Below are 22,065 nucleotides of genomic sequence, written 5' to 3'. Positions count from 1 at the left end.
GAAAACAGAGAGTAGGAAAACACCACCTGCAGGTTGTTTATAATAACAAGCTATCATCGTGTCTCTACAACTCCCTAAAAGTCTCACAAGTCAGCTGTGAGAAGACTTACCTGATTTTCTCGCTCTCTGACAAGCCTGTCACATCCACACCCAAGGTGCTGCCAGGGCTCCGGGGCTTCGTGTTGGGCTTTGTCTGCCTTGGCTGGGGCTCGGCCTCCACTACGGGAGAAGGTGAGGTGGGGTCTCCTGGGGGTCCTGTCCCCCTGGGGAGCGCTTGTGACTCCCCCATGTGCCCCCATGCTGGGGACACCCCCTTTGCTCTCGCCAGAGTCCTGACCCAGCTCCTGCTCCCCCCTGGGGGGGGCTTTGGGGAGCCCCCCTGGGACCTCCTTAAATCCCCATTCCTGGGCACTGGGACGCCCCCACATCTCCCTGCCCAGCTGCGGGATCCCCTGCACCCCCTTATCCTGCACCGACACCCCCTGCACCCCTTTTCCCAGCTCTCCTCCTCTGGCAGCCCCTGGATCCCCCGTTTCCGTGAGCCCGGGGACCCCCGGAGCCCCATTCCCGGCCAGCCCGGGGCACCTCAGCCCCAGGCCTCCCTTTGCTGGGAAACCCGGCCTGGGCACGGGGCTCTGCAGCTGCTCTGGGGTTTATGATCACCTGGAGGAAAGGGAGAGAACAGAGGAGAGAGAGAAGGAGACTGTGGATCAGGGATCGGGGTCCCAGCGCCCAGTCCTGCTCCGCCAGCGGGCTCCAGGCAGAGTTTGAGCGCAGGTCCAGCGAGTTCAGCACGGCCGAGGAGGGTCCCGGGAGATGCCAGGGGGGATCCCGGGGAATTCCCTGGAATTGCCCCGTCCCCTCCCCCTGCACTCCTTCGGGCACCTTCGGTTCCGCGTTCCCCGCTCTGCGCCGCCGCGATCTGCCCGGAGACCGGTGACGTCACAGAATCCTCGCTATACCATTGGCGGGCAGGAAAGAGCAGCGTTACTGGCGGCTCTGGGGGCGGGGCCGTAGCGGAGCAGTGGATTGGCTCCAGCGCTGGGGCTGGGGGCGCTCCTGGAGGGGCTTGGGGGGGGCGGTGAGAGGTGAGGGGGACCCTCGACAGCCGGAATCCCCCGAACCGCAATTTCCGGGCACTGGGAACCCCCTGAACTTCCATTTCCGGGCATTAGAACAGCATCCACCCCCATTCCTGCATACTGTGACCTCCCTGAATCCCCTTCCCCAGCACCAGGACCCCCATGTTCCTTATCTGGCCCCAGGACCACCCTGAACCCCCCTGAACCACCATTCCTGGCTACTCACTGCACCCCCCTTCCCAGTGCAAGGACCCTCCGTTACTTCTTATCAGGCACAAGTACACGCCTGAACCCCCGTTTCTGGGCATCAGCACCTCTCTGAACCTCCATTTGCAGGCACCAGGATCCCTCTGAACCCCCATTTCCAGGAAGGGGATTTCTCTGAAGCCACATTTCCCATACAGGAAACCCCCTGATTCACTATTTCTGTGCCACAGGACACCCCTGGAACTCAATTTCCAGGCTGAGGATCCCCCCATCCCCTCTGTTCCCTGTGAAATACAAAGCTGTGTTTTGTGTCAGGTACAAACAGGCGACGTGTGTACTTGCAAATGCGAAATGTGTGGACATCAACAATGGGATAGTTGCGAATTCTAATAATAACTGATGAAAATAAAGCATGGAAAAAGGCCTTTGAACCTATCTTTTGTTTGCAATTAACCCTGGTTGATTTAGGAGCATTAGAATTAAGGTGTTAAGGATGTTGCTTTTTGCTTGCATTTAATTCATAAAAAAAGCTCTGCAATAATAACCTTTTGAAGTATAATTTTAGAATATTACTTGTATCCTTGAAACTATAGCTTTAGAATATATATATAGGAAATATGCTTATCTCACGCCTTATTGAAGCAGAGAAAAACAGTTTGAGAAAGGAAGATGAACACCACCTGAAGGATTTATGGTTTCGACCAAAGGGAAGCTGGACATCACTGTTGTTAGATTGATAGTCTCTGCAATTAAAAGGTGGACCCACATCTGGGGAACTGGACTCCACCAGGTGGGATTTGTCTTTCTTCTTTCAGAAACTGGACCGCCACCATCTGGGATCCTCCTTTTGAGATACATCCTGAGAAACTAAGATCGCAATAGTGTATAGAATTGTGATGTAATAATTTGGAATAAAAATTGCTGATGAGTAAAAATTGGAAATAGGAACTGTTGAAAAAAGCTGATGAGTACCCCTATAAATACCTGTAAGCCTCAACTATCGGTGTGCAGTTGGAGGGAAAACTTCCCCCACTGTACCCAGCGCTGTATTGCTCATACTTTACCATATTAATTAATAAATTGATTGCTGTTTGAATATTGGCCTAGTCAAGCTTCTTATTCATAACATCTCTGACAACAAGACCACTTATCTTGTTTTGAAAAGACAGGTGTCTGCTGAGGAAGGCAGGAGCCTTCCCTGAAATAGAAAATGGAAATCCCTCTGCTCCGAATTGTTATAAATTTGAAATTAAGGGGGGAGGCTCTCAGGCAAAGATATGGAAGCAGGAATAACAGTTCTTTAATAGGGAAGAAAAATTTTTAAAAATATACAATGCAGTAATACAAAGCAATGCTGACAGATTCAGAGCACAACCTGACACCCTGTTGGTCAGGGTGTTGGTAGCAATCCCCCAACTTGGGGATGCCTGAGCAACCCCCAAGTCCCTCCCAGGAACCCTCAGCTCCCTCGAACCCAGCATCCCCCATATCCCCTGCAAGATTCCTCCATGTCCCTATAGTAGAGGAAATGAATTGTATTTGAATATTTGTATTTGAATATCTGTATAGAGGCTTTCCCCCAGAGGTCCCGGTTGCCCTTGATGGGCTGCAGCTGCGATGTCCTTAATTGGGCTGCAGCTGTGAGTAAGGAAGATAACTGGGATAAAAGGGGGCGGGTTAGCCAGTCAGGGAGAGCCTTGGAGGAGCCCTGACCTGAGAGAGAACAGCATGCAGAAGAAGGAGTCTGTGAAGATCTGCAGCCATGAGAATACACCAAGGAGGTATGGACTTTAGAAGTCTGATAACAGCAATATGAGACTCTAGAGAAATAATAGAACAACAACATGTCCTCATCCTTGCCTTAGGTCAACATCTTTATTTTTACCCAGTTTTTTTGAAAGGACAAAGAGAAATTAAAAGAAAATCAAGGGTACAGGGAGCCAGGAAGAATTGGAGCCCCCAGGCAGGTGTCTTCCCAAAATGGATCACCGGCACCAAGGATCACCGGGGTTCTGCCCACCTCAGGTCACTGGGGATCATCCAGCATGGACTGTCCCATGGGGGATGGAGCTGGAGCAGTGCACGGAGCTCTTCCTGCACTCAGGGCACTTATAGGGCTTCCCTTAGTGGTGCCTCCATTGGTGTTGGGTCAAGGCTGAGCTCTGGCAGAAGCTCTTCCCACACTCGGGACACTCATAGGGCCTGTGACATCACAAGGAGCAGAGATGGATGTCAGGCACCCACCAAAGCTGCTCTCATTCCCCTCCAGAGATGAAGAGGAGAGAGAAAATAGAATGAAGTCTTCATGGGTTGAGTTAAGGACTGGGACAGATCACTCAGCAAATGCCATCATGTGTAGTAAACCCCATAGATTTAGGAAAAGCACCATGGAGAATATGAACAATAGGAATGCTGAAACAGCAAAAGAAAATTCCCGTTTCCCTGTTCTCCACCCTTAACCTATCTCTGTAACCCTATAAGGCAATGTCATGTTAACCCCTTACCCATTGGTCAAGCTTGGATCCTTTCCAACCCTATAAAAGAAGCATACTGTACCCCATTAGGGGAGAAAGAAGAAGAGCAGAGACCCTTCACGGACCTCCCCAAATAAAGCCATCTCCGTGGAACAGCCTGCGCCTTCTCCTTCTCCTCTCTCTCCATCTGCTGCAGCCTCCAGCCCGGGACACCACTACCTAGCAAGCAAAGCTGAAATCCTAAGAGCTTGCAATCACTATAGAGCTGATAATTACCATGCTTGCTAGATGGTAGCCCCGCGGCGTTGGCATGAGCGAGCTAGCTTCGGGCACCCGGTCCCTACTCAGGGACTGAGCTCCTGAGCCCTAGTGCTCTGCTTTATAATAACGCCAATGAGAGGTTATTAATCATGGGCAAAACAGTTCAAAATTAGAGACATTAATTGAATTTATTGCTATCAATCAGAGCAGGATAGTGAGAAGTAAAATAAAGCTTTAAAAACACCTTCTGCCCATCCCTCGCTCCCAGCTCTACCTCCTCCCGCAGTGGGTGCAGGGAGACAGGCAATGGGGGTTCTGCTCAGTTCATCGCCTGTTGTTTCTCCTGCTGCTCGAGGAGAGGAGTCGTTCTCCTGCTGCACCCTGGGGTCCCTCCTGGAGACACTTCTCCATGAACTCCTCCAAGGTGAGTTCATCTCAGGGACAGCAGCTCTTCACAAACTGCTGCAACGTGGTTCACTCCCCCATTGGCTCACATGGAAGGACCCTGCTCCAGTGTGGGCTCCTCTCTCCATGGGTTTGCTGGTCCCTGCTCCAGCACAGGTTTCTCATGGGGTCACAGCCCCTGCTCAGGCACCCCCTGCTCCAGCACGGGCTCCTCCAGGTGCTGCAGGTGCATCTCTGCTCTCTGTGCCCTCCATGGGCTGCAGGGGCCCAGCTGCCTCCCCAGGGGCTCCCCAGGGAGTCTCAGGGCAATCAGCTCCAGCCCCTGGAGCAGCTCCTGCCCCTCCTCCTGCCCTGCCCTGGGGGTGTGCAGAGTTGTTCCTCTCTCACATGTTCTCACCCTGGTCACAGCTACAACTACACGATAACCAATTTTCATAAATCTCTTATCCCAAAGGTGTTACCACCGTTTCTAACTGGCCCAGCCTTGGCCAGCGGCTGGTCTGTCCTGGAGCCGGCTGGAATTGCCTCTGTGGGACATGGAGGAGCAGCTGCTGCCATCATCCTCTCACAGAAGGTACTCCTAGGCCACCCCACTTACCAAAACCTGGCCATGCAAACCTAGTATAAGCATGGTAGGATTTTATTCATTCTTATTATTGCTATTATCTCTATTTTTGCTATTAACACTACAGTTATTATATTTGTTACTAGTAATTTTAGATTTTTTGACTCTATATTATAGTGGCTATAGTAGAATATGAAACCAAAGTTCTTAATTGCAAGTAGAAGTTATAAATTTGGCAGCTGCTTGCCCTGCCCTGTTCTGTGTCATTGCTGTGTGTGAAGCTGCTGCTGCCAGGGCTCCCCATTTCCCCGGTTTAGGAAATTCAATGGCATTGCTCACATGTCAGAAAGAGAGGGCTCATTCCAATCAAATGCATTGCCTGAACTCTTCTAGTCCCAGTGCTGGAAGCTTGTTTTGTAATGTTGTTGACTTTCTCAGATTCTGTTAGTATTTGAGATTTTAAAACAAAATGTTCCTGGATCTGATTTTGCAAGATTCTGTAGTCAGCTTCCAGTTTGCTCTTGGATTTCTTAATGGTGTGTCAGAACTGAATGCAGCATTTTGGGTGGTGTGAAAAACACATTCACTGTCCTGTGAAAATTTAAAAAGTTTAATAAAGGACAATAGGAGACAGGGACCATAGAGCAAAGGGTATTATGGCCAGGTGCATCTTGGCACTCAGCCAAGACCACCCTGTTATCTTTGGGGATACCCCTTAAATACCTTTTCCATTACATCAGCCTGTTGCATACTCATAGATCCTTATGCATAGTAAACTTTTCCCCCAAACCAGTTTACATGTTCCAAGAATTATTTAGCATGGCTCCTCCTTGGGTCCGCCTTTTTAGAGCATGCAGATTCCTTGGTTGTGGTTTTAGTCCTTTTTTTATCACCTCCAGTTTTTGGGTCTTGGTCCACACTGTCTTCATACAGTGAGTGCTGATATTTGACATATCTGTAGCAGGTGTCCTCATCCTATGTTCATTGGATGTTATCCCATCCAAGCAGGCATTTTAACAGAAGCATAGCTATTTCACTTCTATGTCTAAGCTTAATTAACAACAGAAATAAAAACCGTATAACAAAGTTACTTTAACATTACACATATAAAATCCATTTTTTGTTTGCAAAAAGCCAATATTATAATATGTATCTATAACAGGTGAGAAGCCTTCACTCAGACAGAGACAGGATTGTCTCAGCAGCAGCTGGTTTTGCACTTGTAAGCAGAGATAACAAAGATTCCATGAACTGAATATTCTGCCTCGTTGCAGAACCTCCAGTGGCCGGCTGGAGCAAGCTGCCCTGGGAGATGCAGGTTGTGCCGGGGTGGGCAGTGGCCGGAGCCCATGGCAAAGGGCTGGCGATGGACACTGACCCTTGGCTGAGCAGGGGCTCGGGGCCCGGTCATGCTGGGATCCTGCGGGAGCTGGGGACAGCCAGAGAGCCTGGGCCAAACATCAGCACCGGTGAATCATGGTTTTAAAAATGTAAGATTTTAGCTGAGAGTTAGGACCAGTTCATATTGAAGTTAGATAAACCAATGATAGGTTAATGATTATTAGATGCTTAAGCTAAAGCTCATTGTTATATTATGAGCTCATTTGTTGAAGGAAGCGGAGCAAGTGGACCATTATAGGAACATATTGAAACCAGTAGAACAATGCCCAGCACCTGGACCCTGTGTCAATCCATCAGGAAGCAGGGGGCCTTGGATCCTGCCAGAGGGTCACAGGGACCTGACGAAGACCTTCCTGTCTTCTTCCCTGGGACCACTGGCCCAATTCGAGACCACCGACCCATTCAAGAGAAGAATTGTGCACTCATGAAGGACTAATAACCTCATTTTAATACAAAGTGTTATAAATGACAAGCTTGACTAGGTCAATATTCAAGCAGCAATCAATTTATTAATTAATATGGTAAAGCATGAGCAATACAGCGCTGGGTACAGTGGGGGAAGTTTTCCCTCCAACTGCACACCAATAGTTGAGGCTTACAGGTATTTATAGGGGTACTCATCAGCTTTCTCAGCAGTTTCTATTCCCAATTTTTTCTCATCAGCAGTTTCTATTTCCAATTTTTACATCACAATTCTATACACTATTGTGATTTAGTTTTTCTCAGGATGTTTCCCAGAAAGGAGTATCCCCAGATGATGGTGGTCCAGCTTCTGAAAGAAGAAAGAAGTATCCCAGCTGATGGGGTTCCAGTTTACAGATGTGTGTCCACCTTTTTATTGCAAGGACTATAAATCTCATAACAGCGATGTCCAGCTTCCCTTGGCCGAAACTATTAATCATTGAATTGATGTTCATCTTCCTTTCTCAAGCTGCTTTTCACTGTTTTGTTAAGGCATGAGATAAGTATGTTTCTTTTTTATATATTCTAAAGCTATAGTTTCAAAGATTCTTACTACAAGCAATATTCTAAAATTATACTTCAAAAGGTTATTATTGCAAAACTCTTTCAGGCTTAGCTACAAGCAAAAGTTCCTGTCAAAAAGCAACATCCTTAAAGCTTTAATTCAAATGCTCCTAAATCAAATTAAGACTTATAAAGGTTAATTGCAAACAAAGGATAGGTTCAAAGGCCTTCTTCCATGCTTTACTTCCTCAGTTATTTATTAGAATTCGTCTTTCTAACTGTCCCATGGTCAGTGTCCACACATATCACAATCACAAACACACACGTTGCCTGTATGTACCTGACACGAAACACAGCTTTGTATTTCACAAAAGCGGGGATGGGAGGTGCTGGGGTTATGCATATGTATTCTTTTTGGGAAATAAATAGAAGGCAAAAATCCTTGTGTGGCACAGTCACACATTTCAGGGACCACCCTGCCCGTGCCACCCGCCGGCGTAATAAACACACCACTTTCTAACTTTGAGTTAGAGAGGTTTTGCCCACGACTTTTGGTTTTACCGATTCACCGGGGCCGGCACGGGCGGGGAGGGGGCACAGCCCAGGGGGACCCGCAGAGCCTCCCTGGTCCAAATCCCCGCCTGCAACAGCGGGGAAGCTCCCAGGATCTCCGGGGCAGGGAGGAGCCGCAGGCAGGTGTTCCAAGGGCCTCCTCTGGGGCAAGATTTTGTGCCGATGTGGGGGAATTCCCGCAGGCCGGGCGGGCTGGGGCTGCTGCCGAGCGCCGCCGCCTTTCCCCGGGAGCCCCTGGGCAGAGCTCTCTGCTCGGGGCCGGGAGCCCGCCCAGCGGCTCCGGGACAGAATTTTGGGGGTCTCAGTGTTGGCTGCCGGCAGAGCCCCGGCGCTGGGCCGGGGGTGCGTGGGACCCTCCCGCGGTGGTGCTTGGGCTGCCCGGGGCAGGCGCTGCATCGTCAGCCCCGAGCCTCGGGGGGATCGCCCGGGACCGGCGGGGCTGGGGCTGGGAGAGCGGAGAGGGCGGCACCGGAGCTGGGGGAGCCTCTGCAGCCTGCGGGGTCCGACATCCCGATAAGGGGGACCCCCGGGAGCCTGGAACGTGGGGCCCGGATAGGGGGAAGCCCGGCAGACTAGATGTGAAAAACGCCAATCACTTGTTTTTAAAATTTTAAAAGTTTAATAGTAACAAAATGGTTATAAAAATAGTAATACAATTAGGTAATAATAATTTGGATAAGTTGAATTAGGAGAATATGAGACAATAAAGACAAAGAGTTACGCACGTCCGGGTACCTTTTTCTGGGCAGCACAAGCCCGAAAAAGGACACGGGTTAACAGAGGATTAACCCTTAAAAGCAACAGCCTGTTGCATATTCATCCACTTCATACATGATGCATAAATTCCATTCAAATACAGGATTCTGTCTGGTCATCATCAACTTCTTCCTTCTAATCCTAACAGCGCCTTGGAGGCGGGAAGAAGTTCGTTTCTTCTAATAAGAGGGCAATAAATTCTTTTTCTCTGAAAGATTTAGGTGTCCTGGGGCTGCTATCTGGTGTGAGTGCCTCATTCCTTTCTTAAAAAATCCCACTAACATAGTTCTTATTTAAACTACAAAAGTTACCTTTTAATTACAAGACTACATATATTATTAAAATGTTAATACAGCACTACTAATCAATACATCAAAATCCATATGCTAAATATCTGCGTAGAGCCATATAATATGCACTTTTCACACTGGAGATCCTGACGAGAGTGGATTGGAGAAATCTCTTACTCTTTCGCTGTGGCACAAAAATAAATCTCCTTCTCTCCTTCCTTCCTTCTGTCTTTCTGGGGTTTTTTTCTTCCTTTTTTCCTTTCTCTCCTTGTCCTTCCTCCCCCATACAAGGAGCTGAGGATGGAGAGCAGGGAGGACAAATCCCCACAGCAGAACCTCGTGGAAGAGGCTGTTCTGAGAGGCTCGACTGCAGGAATTCAATGGGGAGAAAAAGCTCAGGAGATCTCACATGAAGAGGGGCTGCAAACCCAGCCCAGGAAGCCGTGAGGAGGAAAGACCCACCCTGTGCTGGGAAAGCAGCCAGAGATCCAGGTGCAGCTTGGAGCTGGTGGTTCCTGAGCACCTTCATGGCAGGGAGAAGCCCTACAAGTGCTTGGAATGTGGGAAGAGCTTCAGTCAGTGCTCCAGCCTCCTCACCCACCTTTGCATGGACCTGGCTGGGACCCCCTTTGAGCAGGGCCAGATTTGAGCCAGAATATTGGGAGTTCCAGAGCCAGCCTGGTGGGTGCACCCAGCACATCCTCCACTGACCTGGAGCTGCTGCAAGTCCACAACAGTCAGAGCAGGGGTGAGCTGGGGGAGCCAGGGGCTGGGAGATCCACAGGAATAGGGGTTATTTGTGGGGCTGGGATGGGAGTTGTCCTCCTGCTCCTCACCATCCTGTGCTTCCCAGAGCCCAGTCACTCCCAGTATGATCCCTGTTGCCCTCAGCATGGTTCCAATTGCTCCCTGTTGCTCCCAGTGTGATACCAGTGGCCTCTAGTATAGTCCCAGTCACTCCCTGTATGATCCCTGTCTCTGCCACCGGGGTCCCAATCATGCCCAGTTGCCCTCTGTGTACACCCAGACTTGCTCCCAGTTGCCTCCAGCATGGTCCCTGTTGCTCCCAGTGCGCTCCCCGCCACCCCCAATAGGGCTACAGACACTCCCAGTATATCCCAGTTGCCCTCAGCATGCTTGGAGTCACTCCCAGTCACTCCCAGTATGATCTCCATATGATCCCAGGAGAGCCCAGTCAATTATAGTAGGAGCTCATGGAGCAAAGCTCATGGAACACCTGGAGGACCCACCTGGAGGACCCAGCCAGAGGAGGGTCCCTACAAGTTCTCTGGCTGCAGGAAGAGCCCCAAGGAACAGAGGTCCCACCAGAGCCACCACCCCAAGTAGGAGGTGGTGACAGCTCTGCAGCCTGGGGCCCTGGGATCACCAGGGAAGCCTCCAGATCGACACCCCAGCAAGTGGCTCACACAGCCCCTCCTCCTGTGCCCAAAACCCCACTCTTGGCATCCCTCATCCCTCCCTGCAGTCCCCTCTCCAACATCTGCAGGCCTCTGCTAAGAGCCCAAAGGGATGGAAGTGCCTAAAACGGTGATGAAGTGCCCGAGCTCTCCCAGCTGTGGATGTTCCTGTCCACCAACCTCTCCTGGTCAGTGCTATGTGGAGATGGGAAGGGGATTAGGGAATGCTGAGAAGACTGAAAGGGGGTTTTGTTGGCTCTTAGGGGCATTTCTGGTGCTGGGAGGGGGTTTAAGGGGTTTTGGAGGGGTTTGTGGGGGAGTTTTGGGAGTTCTGGAAGGGCTGTGCAGCTTGGAGAGAATTTTGGGTCTTTGGGGGGTGGAAAAGAGTTTTGATGGATCTTATGGCCATTCATAGTGCATGGAGTGGTTTGGGGGTGGGGGGGCAGCCAGGACCTGTGGGGTGGTTTGAGGGGGCTGGGAGTGGCTGTGGGGCTGGGAGGGGGTTTTGGGGCAGTCATGACCCCCCAGAGGTGCCACCAGACCCTGCCCACAAGGTGCTGCTGGGGGACAGGGGTTCTGTGTAGGGCTTTGTCTTCCTGGCACCCTGGGAGTGAGGGGGGATCCCCCTGGGCCGTGTGTGACCCTCCCATCCTGGTGTCACCCCCTTGTCCCTCCCCACAGGGCTCCTGCCCCAGCTCCTGCTCCCCCAGGAGGGAATTTGGGGATGGGGCACAGGGAGTGCACAGCCCCCACCAGGGGATGTCCCTGGCCCAGCCCCTTTCTCCAGCACCAAGCTGGGCCTGGGACCACAGGAGGAAGAGGCCGATGGGAAGCAGATCCTGCAGCTGGGACAGTGCTTGGGGTCAGGGCAAGGTCCTGCCCTGCACACCTGGCTCACGTTTTACCCTGCCCCGGGACATTCCCATCCCCACGGATCCTATCCCCAAAATCCCACTCTTGGGATCCCTCACCCATCTCTGCAGTCCCTGCTCCAACACCTCCAGGCCTTTGGGAAGAGCCCTGATGCCGACAGAATTTAGATCAAAGTTACAAAGTGATGATACAGCTTGAGTTATAAGATATCAGTATAACCTGATAGATCTATATAACCTGATAACAATAGGACCTAAATCATGACTTTTTATATATCTATATAAATATATATATGTGGGTTTTTGTGCCTATATAACCTGATATAAATAACTTTCTACAATGCAATGGCTTGTATATGGTTAACTAGTTGCTTAATGCTAAATAGACAGAAAAAAGAAGAAAAAAAATCGCCAAGTGGAGAGCTTCAGAAATAGATAGGGATAGTACTAATGAGAGATTGTGCAAAGCCAATGAGCCACAAAACAAAGAATTTAGGCTGGTTAGGATCAGACACACCAAGGAACACCATAACTGCACATGCTCCAAAGACAAAGTTGAAAACTTCAGATTTGAAGAAAGCCTTGGAAGCCTTTCCTAAAATGCCCCCCCCGCAAAACCAGGACAATCACAGACTCCTGACAGACCCTGAATTAGGAAAGTGCAAGTGCAAGTGCAGTGCAGAAGAACTATCTAATAACCATGAGATCATACAATGTAAATGAGTTCTGGCAGGTAGGTGATGATGTTGTAGTGACACAGTGACACTGAGCAACACCTACTGTATGAATATACCACAGCACGTGACATCTAAAAACACTGCTCTGTGGGGATTTATTTCCAGCTTATATTTCGGGCATCAGCCCAAAGGGATGGAATTTCCTACCCAGGGTCCCCACCAAGCCCAAGTGTGGATTTGCAGCCCACAGTTTTCCCAGTTTGGTCTCCTATTCCCCAGGGCGGATTCCCCCCACCCCCATCAGATTGGGAGCAGCCGAGAGCCTCACGCTGCCCATCCCGGCCTCTCCCAGCTCAATCCCTGCTCCTGTGACTTCTAGAGATGGGCTTGGGCAGGACGAATCCCCAGCTCTCACACCTTGTTTTCACCCCCTAACCAGGATTTCCCATTGCCAAACCTTGGCCCGATGCAGGAGGAGGAGGAGGCTGCAAGGAAGAGGAAGATGGCCCAGGAGCCCCAGGCAGGTGAGGAGGAAGTCAGTGCCCCTTTCCCCCTCTCTCCTGCTCCATCTCCCAGCCCAGCACGGCCCCTGGCTGCAGGACAACCCTGCTGCCAAAGCTGTCCTGCTGAGGACGCACTGGGGGGATCTCCTTGCCCTTCCCTGTGGCACAGAGGCAAATCTCATCCTCTCCTTGTCCTTCCTCCCCCAGACCAGGAGCTGAGGATGGAGAGCAGGGAGGACAAATCCTCACAGCAGAACCTCGTGGAAGAGGCTGTTTTGAGCAGCTCCACAGCACAGGAACCCAATGGGGAGGAAAAGCCCTGGACATTGAGCATAAGGAGAGGCTGCAGATGCAGATCACAGGGATCTGAGGAGGAAAGACCCACCTGAGGCTGGGGAGGCGGACGGAGCTCAGAGCTGGGAGCAACTTCATGATGAGAAGCCCCACAAGTGCGTGGAATGTGGTAAGGGGTACAGGCACAGCTCCCACCTCTACCACCAGCAGGTGCACACCACAGAACGGCCCTACATGTGCTTGGAATGTGGGAAGAGCTTCAGTGTTCGACCCACTCTGACCTTCCACCAGAAGGTCCACACTGGGGAACAGCCCTATGAGTGTTGCGAGTGTGGGAAAAAGGCTCGGAGCAGTTGGATCTCCTCAAGCACCAGCACACCAGTGTCCCGAGGGTGGGAAGACCTTCAGGCACAGCTGTGGCTCGACCCAACACAAACAGAGCCACCACTAAGAGAAACCCTAAGAGTGCCCTGAGTGTGGGAAGAGCTTCATGTGCTGCTCCAGCTCCAAGCCCCATGGGAGGATCCACGCTGGATGATCCCCAGTGACCCCCGGTGGGCAGAGCCCCAATGATCCATGTTGGGAAGGCACCTGCCTGCGGGCTCCACATCCTCTTGGGTCCCCATGGCCTGGGTTTTCTTTTCATTTCTCTTTGTCCCTTCAAAACACCCAAAACTGGAGTAAAAAAATAAAGACATTGAACTAAGACATTGATGGGAACATGGGGGAATCTTCCAGGAGATGTGGGGGATGCTGGGTCCAAGGGATTTGAGGGTTCCTGGGAGGGATTTGGGGGTTGCTCAGGGCTTTGGGCACCCTAGGCTGAGTGGCTGCAGCTGTGCTGGGAGGCCCTGGTCACGGTTCTGGGGCAGCTGATCAAGGCTCCCCTGCCCTGGGACTGTTCTCATCTCTCCCATCCTGGTTCCTGGTGTTCCCTGTGCAGGATCCCCCTGTCCTTGCTGTCACCCTCCTTTCCTCTGGCCCATTCCCCTGTCACCCCACTCTTGGGCCCATTCTGCTTCCATCCCAGTCTGAATCCCATCCCCAGTCTCATTCCCTGTCCCTATCCTGTACTGTCTGTCTGGTTGTATTGCATCAAGTTGTTTCTTTAGTTATTGTTTTGCACTGGGTGGTCTTGTTATTTTGCAGTGAATAGTTTATGTTGTATCACATGGTTTGTCCCGCACACACCCCTCTCCCCCAAAGCCCCGGTGGTGGTCTTGCCCTGGGTTACTCCTCCCCTCGCCCCTCCCATCAGTTGTATCCCATTGGCCGTGGCCTCTCTCCTGTGCCCCCCTTTCCCTGGGTTTAAAATCACCCTCGATCACACACTTGATCTCTTTTCCCCTCTTGGGCCTCCCTGGAGTGATTCCACAATTAAGGTGGGATTTTTGGGCCCGAGGAGAAGAGCGCCTCCTGTCCTTTACTTTGGTCCTTGTGAGATAGTGAGGCCCGGGGGTCCAGAGCTGCCAAACCAGACCCCACAAAGGCCCTGGGTCAACCTTACATTGCCGTTCCCATATTCCCAGTTCCATATTCCCCGTCCTGTTCCCGTATTCCTAATCCTACTACTGGTCCCGCATTTCCATTTCTGTATTCCCTGTCTCACTCCCATATTCCCATTCCCACTCTCACTCCTGTATTCCTGTTCCCAATCCTGATACCATCTTCCTAATCCCCATCCCATATTCTCTCTATGGTTCCTGTTTCCATATTCCCTGTCCCATTCCAATATTCTCGTCCCCAGTCCCATTCCAGGTCCCTTTCCCATTTTCTCAATCACATCGCAGTCCCTGTGCCCATTCCTGTCCCTGTCCCCATTGCTGGTTGCAGTCCCAATATCCTGCTCCTTGTTCTGGTCCCTGTCCCTATCTCCTATTTCCATTCTCATTCCTGGTTCTATTCCCAGTCCCTGTCCCCATTCCCGGTCCTGGTTCCATATTACTGTCCCTGTACCCATTTCTGGTCCCAGTCTCGTATTCCCGGTCCCTGCCCCCATTCCCTGTCCCCATTCCTGGCCCTGTCCCGTACTCCCGGTGCTATTCCCAGTCCCATTCCTGAGGACCGCCTCTCGCGTGGGGCCCTGAGGGCTGCACAGCTCGGGCTGGCTGTGCCACACGAACCGTTCAGCCCTGCTGCTGTCCTTGGCCAGCTGCAGAGAGCACAAGGCTTTGGGCATTTCTCAGAGGCCCCCAGCTGGCCGGAGCAGCCCCTCCTGCCAGCAGCCGCTGTGCCTCAGAGCCCTCCCTCATGCTGGGGCCATGCAGGGGCCATGGGCCTGCAGGAGGCTCCTGTTCTTGAGCCAGGAGCGAGGCTGCAGCTCCCGCCTTTGAGCCCCGGGCCGCAGCAGCCCAGGGGAGGCCCAGGTGCAGAGCTCACAGCCCCTGCTGGGTTTCACTTGGACACTTTGGAGCACGAATCCCCAGCCCATATTCTCTCTGCGGTTGCTGTTTCCGTGTTCCACGTGCCATTCCCATATTCTCAGTCCAGGTCCTTGTCTCCATTTGCGGACCCTGTCCCCATCTCTGGTCCCTATCCCTTTCCCCGGTCCCATTTCTGGCCCCCATTTTCGGCCTCTATCCGCATTCCCGGTGCCATTGCTGGTCCCTGTCCGCATTCCCGGTGCCATTCCCGTTCCCCATTCCCAGTCTCTGTCCCTAGTCCCTGTCCCCTTCCCCGGTTCCATTCTTGGCCCCATTCTCTGTCTATATCTCCATTTTTCGTTGCATTCCCGGTCCGTCTCCCCACTCCCGTTCCTGCTCCCTGTCCCCATTCCCGCTCCCGGTCCCCGCTCACGGTCCCTGTCCCCTCACACCGGACGCCGCCGCCATCGCTCCGGCCGCCCTGGCCCTCACATAACCGAGCAAACTCCGCGCTGCTCCCGTCCACCAATCCCAGCGCGCGATCGCTGTTATTTGCATAACCGCGCCCTTCTGTTTGGCCACGCCCGCCTCCTCCGGACGCTGTTTGCTCCCAGTTCCCTCCCAGTGCTCCCAGGAAGAGCGGGACTGGTACGGAAAGCCCTCCCAATTCCTTCCCGCTGCTCTCAGTATCGCTCCCAGTGCCGCGCGGGACGGGGCCGCTTTGAAACCCGCCCAGGGCAGAGCGCGGCTGCTTTTGGGGCTCGGCACTGCCCGGGCCGAGCTGGGAGCGGAGGAGGAGCGGGAGGAAGAGGAGGGACAGAGGAGGAGGAGGGGTAGCCCCAATCCCACGCGGTTTTCCCCGCTCCGGCCGCAGCTCCCCCTGTTCCGCCAGCATCGCCCCCTCCAGGAGCGGCAGGTGAGCGGGATAGGGGAGCTCCCCCCACATCCATCGGGGGTGTCCGGGATGGTTTTTTTGCGGGACAGGGAATGTTTGGATCTTGCTGGACGCGAAAGCTGGGCCGGAAATGCCCCTGCAGGGATCTTGGGGGGGTCCCACGTGGCGATCGCCCGGTACCGGCGGGGAGAGGGAGGTATCGGGTTTGGAGATCCCCGGGAGAGCCGGGGGGAACGCGGGAGCCCCGGAGCGGGGAGAGCGCAGAGGGGCGATCCCGGAGCCGGGGGACAAACCGGCTGCCTGGAGGGGTGGGGGAGGCTGGGGATGAGCGGGCTCCGGGCCTCCCGAGGCTGAAAGGGGCGCTGACTTCTCCAGCTGCACTTGGGCAGCGGGACCATCAAACGCAACTCAGTAAGCCTTGTTTTCCCCCAAACCAGGATTGGTTATTCCCAAACCTTGGCAGGATGGAAAAGGAGGAGGCTGCGAGGAAGAGGAAGATGGCCCAGGAGCCCCAGGCAGGCGAGGAGGAAGTCAGTGCCCCTTTCCCCCTCTCTCCTGCTCCATCTCCCAGCCCAGCACGGCCCCCGGCTGCAGGACAACCCTGCTGCCAAAGCTGTCCTGCTGGGGACGCACTGGGGGCATCTCCTTGCCCTTCCCTGTGGCACAGAGGCAAATCTCATCCTCTCCTTGTCCTTCCTCCCCCAGACCAGGAGCTGAGCATGGAGAGCAGGGAGGACAAATCCCCACAGCAGAACCTCGTGGAAGAGGCTGTTTTGAGTGGCTCCACAGTGCAGGAACCCAATGGGGAGGAAAAGCCCCAGAGATCCCTCACAAGGAGGGGCTGCAAACGCAGATCACAGGGATCTGAGGAGGAAAGACCCACCCTGGGCTGGGGAGGCGGTCGGAGCTCGGAGCTGGGGGTTGATGAGCAGCTTCAGGATGGGAAGAAGCCCCACAAGTGCTCAGAATGTGGGAAGGGTTTCAAGAGGAAATCCTGCCTGATTGTCCACCAGATGATCCACACTGGGGAGAGGCCCTATGAGTGTGGGGAGTGTGGGAAGGGCTTTACCCACAGGTCCAATCTGATTGTCCACCAGAGGAACCACACAGGGGAGAGGCCTTACAAGTGTGATCAATGCAAGAAGAGCTTTATGAGCAGCGGTGATCTCATCGTGCACCAGCGCTCACACACAGATGAGAGGCCCTTCCTCTGCCCCAACTGCGGGAAGCGCTTCAACCGCATCTCCACCCTCAACAGGCACCGGCACATTCACACTGGGGAGAAGCCCTATCAGTGTGATAAATGCAAGAAGAGGTTTCACAGGTACTCCCATCTCCTCGGTCACCAGCTCATTCACACAGACGAGAGGCCCTTCCACTGCCCCGACTGCGGGAAGGGCTTCAAGTGCAACCACACCCTTGTTGTCCACCAGAGGATCCACACTAGGTAGAGGCCCTACGAGTGTGATCAATGCAAGAAGAGATTTCAGACCACCTCCTCTCTCCTCCTGCACCAGCGCATTCACACTGATGAGAAACCCTTCCGCTGCCCTGACTGTGGGAAGGGCTTCAAGCAGAACGCTGCTCTCATCAGCCACCGGCGCATCCACACTGGGGAGAGGCCCTACAAGTGTGCGCAGTGTGGGAAGAGCTTCTCCCAGAGCTCTACCTTGACCCAACACCAACGGAGCCAGCACTAAGGGCAGCCCTGGGAGTGCCACGAGTGCAGGAAGAGCTTCCTGCGCTGCTCCAGCTCCATCCCCCACGGGAGGATCTGTGCTGGATGATCCCCAGTGAGCCCGGGAGGGCAGAGCCCTGGTGATCCTTGGTGCCGGTGATCTGTGTTGGGAAGACACCTGCCTGGGAGGGGCTCCACATCCTCCTGGCTTCTTGTGGCCTGGATTTTCTTTTCATTTCTCTTTGTCCTTTCCTAACACCCAAATCCTGAGTTAAAAATAAAGACACTGAACTTAGACAAGAATGGGGTGAGGGGGGATGCTGAGTAAGTATCCCCATGTCCTCCCATCCTGGTTCCTGGTGTCTGCCTTCCAGGATCCCCTCTCCCTGATGTTGCCCCCACCCATTTCCTTATCACCAAACTCCAGGTCCCATCCTGCTCTCATCTGAGTCCGGATCCCATTCCTGGTCTCAATACTTGTCCCTGTCCAATATTCTCTATCTGGTTGCCACTCCCGTATTCCCAGTCTCATACTCACTGTCCTGTTCCCCTTCTCCTATTCCATCTCCTGCTGCCAGTCCTGCCTTCCCATTTCTATATTTCCTGTCCCGTTCCCATTTTCTGATTCCTGATCCTAATCCCAGTCCCTCTCCTGTATTCCTGGTCCCTGTCCAGTATTCAGGGACCCTTTTCCCTTTGCTGGTCCATGTCCCCTTTCGCGGTCCCTGTCCTCATTTCTGGCCCATGTCGCCATTCCTGGTCCCCATTCCTGGTCTCTGTCCCCATTCCCGGTCCTGGTCCCCTCTCACCAGATGCTCTGGTAATGCTGGTTGGGTTGCTAGTACGTCATTGTTTTATGTGGTTTGTGGTGTGCGGGGGGAGTGTAATTGTTGTGCAGTATGTGAGATGAAGGTAAAAGAATAGGCTTAGCAGGGAAAGGAGGGAGATAAGTGTGGCTGCTGGGGCTATGTCTTGCTTAGTCAGTTCTTGAATGATAAGTCATTTAGGCAGGAATCCTGTCAGGGGAGGGAGCCCTGCAAGGGGGAGCAGGGTTAGAAGCAGCATTGCGTTCAGGGACGGAATTTTGGTCCATGCAGTTATTAGGGTAGATAGCTTTAGGACTTTGATTGTGTTTAGGGTGAGGAAACCGGTTGCAGTTATTACAGTGTACAGGTAGAAGTTGAGGAGGGTGAGTTTAGGGTTGTAGATGATAATGACTGCTATTCAGCCTAGGTGGGAGATGGAAGAAAAAAGGCTAGAATTGTTCGGACTTGTGTTTGCTTGAGACTCGTTCATCCTCCCAGTGCTGCTGAGAGGATCGCTCTGGATCCCCCCGGCCTCACATAACTGACAAACCCCGCGCTGCTCCCGCCCACCAATCCCAGCGCGCGATCGCTCCTGTATTTGCATGGCCACGCCCTCCACGCTGGCCGCCGGCTGCAGCCGCGTCCGGGCGCTGTTTGCTCCCAGTTCCCTCCCAGTGCTCCCAGTAAGAGCGGGACTGGCACGGAAAGCGCTCCCAGTTCCCGCCCGCTGCTCCCAGCATCGCTGCCGCTGCTCTCAGGATCCCTTCCAGTGCTCCCAGTATCGTTCCCAGTGCCGCGCGGGACGGGACCGCTTACGAACACCCTCCAGGGCAGAGCGCGGCTGATTTTGGGGGTCGGCACTGCCCGGGCCCCGGGCTGGGAGCGGAGGAGGAGTGGGGGGAGGAGGAGGGAGAGAAGGAGGAGCAGGGGCAGGAGGAAGACGAGGGACAAAGAGGAGAAGCAGCAGGAGGAACAGCCCCAACCCCGCTCCAGCCGCAGCTCCCCCGGATCCACCGGCTCGCACCCCCGGAAACCGCTGGTGAGCGGGGACGGGGAGCTCGCCCCAGATGCATCGGGGGAGTCTCTGGGAGAGTTTTTTGTGGGGCAGGACCTCAAAGCCGAGCTGGAAATGGTCCTGGAGGGATCTTGGGGGGGTCTCAGGGGGCGATCGCCCGGTACTGGCGGGCACAGGGGCGATCTCGGGTTTGGGGATCCCCGGAAGAGCCGGGGAGAACACAGGAGCCCCGGAGCAGGGAGAGCGCAGAGGGGCGATCCCGGAGCCCGGGCACTCCCCGCAGCCTGGAGGGGTGGGGGAGGGAGGGGATGAGCAGGCTCCGGGCCCCCCGAGGCTGAAAGGGGCGCTGACTTCTCCAGCTGCACTCGGGCAGCGGGACCATCAAACGCAACTCAGTAAGCCTTGTTTTCCCCCCTAACCAGGATTTCCCATTCCCAAACCTTAGCAGGATGGAAAAGGAGACTGCAAGGAAGAGGAAGATGGCCCAGGAGCCCCAGGCAGGTGAGGAGGAAGTCAGTGCCCCTTTCCCCCTCTCTCCTGCTCCATCTCCCAGCCCAGCACGGCCCCCGGCTGCAGGACAACCCTGCTGCCAAAGCTGTCCTGCCGGGGACGCACTGGGGGCATCTCCTTGCCCTTCCCTGTGGCACAGAGGCAAATCCCATCCTCTCCTTGTCCTTCCTCTCCCAGACCAGGAGCTGAGCATGGAGACCAGGGAGGACAAATCCCCACAGCAGAATCTCATGGAAGAAGTTTTTTTGAGCAGCTCCACAGCACAGGAACCCAACGGGGACGGAAAGCCCTGGAGATCCCTCACAAGGAGGGGCTTCAAACGCAGATCACGGGGATCTGAGGAGGAAAGACCCACCCTGGGCCAGGGAGGCTGCCAGAGCTCGGAGCTGGGGGTTGATGATCAGCTTCAGGATGGGGAGACGCCCCACAAATGCTCAGAATGTGGGAAGATCTTCAGGTGGAGATCCTCCCTGATCCACCACGTGAGAATCCACACCGGGGAATGGCCCTACGAGTGTGGGCAGTGTGGGAAGCGCTTCAACACCAGCTCCCACCTGATTGTCCATCAGAGAATGCACAGTGGAGAGAGGCCCTACCAGTGTTCCCACTGTAGGAAGAGCTTCATGCTGAGCTCTCACCTGATTGTCCACCAGCGCATCCACACCGGAGAGAGGCCCTATGAGTGTGGGCAGTGTGGAAATAGCTTCAGCAGGAGCTCCCACCTTATTTCCCACCAGAGGACGCACACTGGGGAGAGGCCCTATGAGTGTGATGAATGCAAGAAGAGGTTTCAGACCAGCTCCCTTCTCCTCGTGCACCAGTGCTCACACACAGAGGAGAGGCCATTCTGCTGCCCCGACTGTGGGAGGGGCTTCAGGGTCAACTCCAACCTCGTCAAGCACCGGCGCATCCACACTGGGGAGAAGCCCTACGAGTGTCCCCAGTGTGGGAAGAGCTTCTCCAGGAGCTGCCAGCTCATTGTCCACCAGAGGAGCCACACGGGAGAAAAACCATATGAGTGTGGTCAGTGCAGGAAGAGCTTCAGCATAAGCTCAAGCCTGATCGTGCACCAGAGGAACCACACCGGGGAGAGGCCCTACGAGTGTGATCAATGCAAGAAGAGATTTCAGACCACCTCCTCTCTCCTCCTGCACCAGCGCATTCACACTGATGAGAAACCCTTCCGCTGCCCTGACTGTGCGAAGGGCTTCAAGCAGAACGCTGCTCTCATCAGCCACCGGCGCATCCACACTGGGGAGAGGCCCTACAAGTGTGCGCAGTGTGGGAAGAGCTTCTCCCAGAGCTCTACCTTGACCCAACACCAACGGAGCCAGCACTAAGAGCAGCCCTCGGAGTGCCATGAGTGCGGGAATAGCTTCCTGCGCTGCTCCAGCTCCATCCCCCACGGGAGGATCTGTGCTGGATGATCCCCAGTGAGCCCGGGAGGGCAGAGCCCTGGTGATCCTTGGTGCCGGTGATCCGTGTTGGGAAGACACCTGCCTGGGGGCTCCACATCCTCCTGGCTTCTTGTGGCCTGGATTTTCTTTTCATTTCTCTTTGTCCTTTCCAAACACACAAAACCAGTGTAAAAAGAAAGACATTGAACTTAGACAAGGTTGGAGACATTAGGGGGATCTTCTGGTGATTTGGGCGATGGTGGTTTCAAGGGAGTTGAGCACTCCTGGGAGGGATTTGGGGGTTGCTCAGGGCTTTGGGCAGCCCAGGCCAAGTGGCTCTGGCTGCTCTGGGAGGCCCTGGCAGAGGTTTAAGGCAGCTGATCAAGGACCTCCTGCCCTGGAACTGTCACCATGTCCCCCTGTCCTGGTTCCTGATGTCCCCTGTTCCAGATCCCCCTCTCCCTCCTGTGACATCCCTTGCCCCGTACTGGTTCCCATTTGTGTTTGCCATGATTGGCATTTAGTAAGGAAGGAAAAAGTCACCCCTAGAAATTATTATTTCTGAAAGAACTGATGAGATCTTCTCTGTCAGGGTCATGCAGGCTCTGAAAAAGGTTCAGCAAGTTCAGCAGGAGTGGGGAAAGTAGAAAACCACAC

General features: G+C 53.9%; 3 protein-coding genes across 3 annotated transcripts in view; 2 read left to right on the top strand and 1 right to left on the bottom strand.

Moving 5' to 3' along the window:
* Nucleotides 1-22,046, top strand: part of LOC139605281 (zinc finger protein 585A-like) — an 87,944-nt gene extending 65,898 nt beyond the window's left edge. Inside the window, 3 exon segments of the mRNA XM_071456647.1 lie at nucleotides 12,944-13,075; nucleotides 16,969-17,699; nucleotides 20,422-22,046. Coding sequence (XP_071312748.1) covers nucleotides 12,944-13,075; nucleotides 16,969-17,699; nucleotides 20,422-21,438 — 1,880 coding nt within the window. The 3' untranslated portion in view covers nucleotides 21,439-22,046.
* Nucleotides 1-22,065, bottom strand: part of LOC139605272 (zinc finger protein 436-like) — a 134,152-nt gene that overhangs the window by 57,648 nt on the left and 54,439 nt on the right. The gene's annotated exons all lie outside the window — the stretch shown is intronic.
* Nucleotides 19,958-22,065, top strand: part of LOC139605266 (zinc finger protein 436-like) — a 167,189-nt gene continuing 165,081 nt past the window's right edge. The window contains exon 1 of the mRNA XM_071456631.1: nucleotides 19,958-20,002. Within this exon, the coding sequence (XP_071312732.1) occupies nucleotides 19,981-20,002 (22 nt within the window). The 5' untranslated portion in view covers nucleotides 19,958-19,980. The remainder of the gene's footprint in view (nucleotides 20,003-22,065) is intronic.

This window comes from Agelaius tricolor, unplaced genomic scaffold (assembly GCF_023055355.1).
Source record: "Agelaius tricolor isolate 1412-34295 unplaced genomic scaffold, bAgeTri1.0.p SCAF_63, whole genome shotgun sequence".
In the NCBI taxonomy this organism is placed as follows: Eukaryota; Metazoa; Chordata; class Aves; order Passeriformes; family Icteridae; genus Agelaius; species Agelaius tricolor.
Note: the sequence above shows the minus strand (reverse complement) of the source record. Positions and strands in the feature narration are given on the sequence as shown.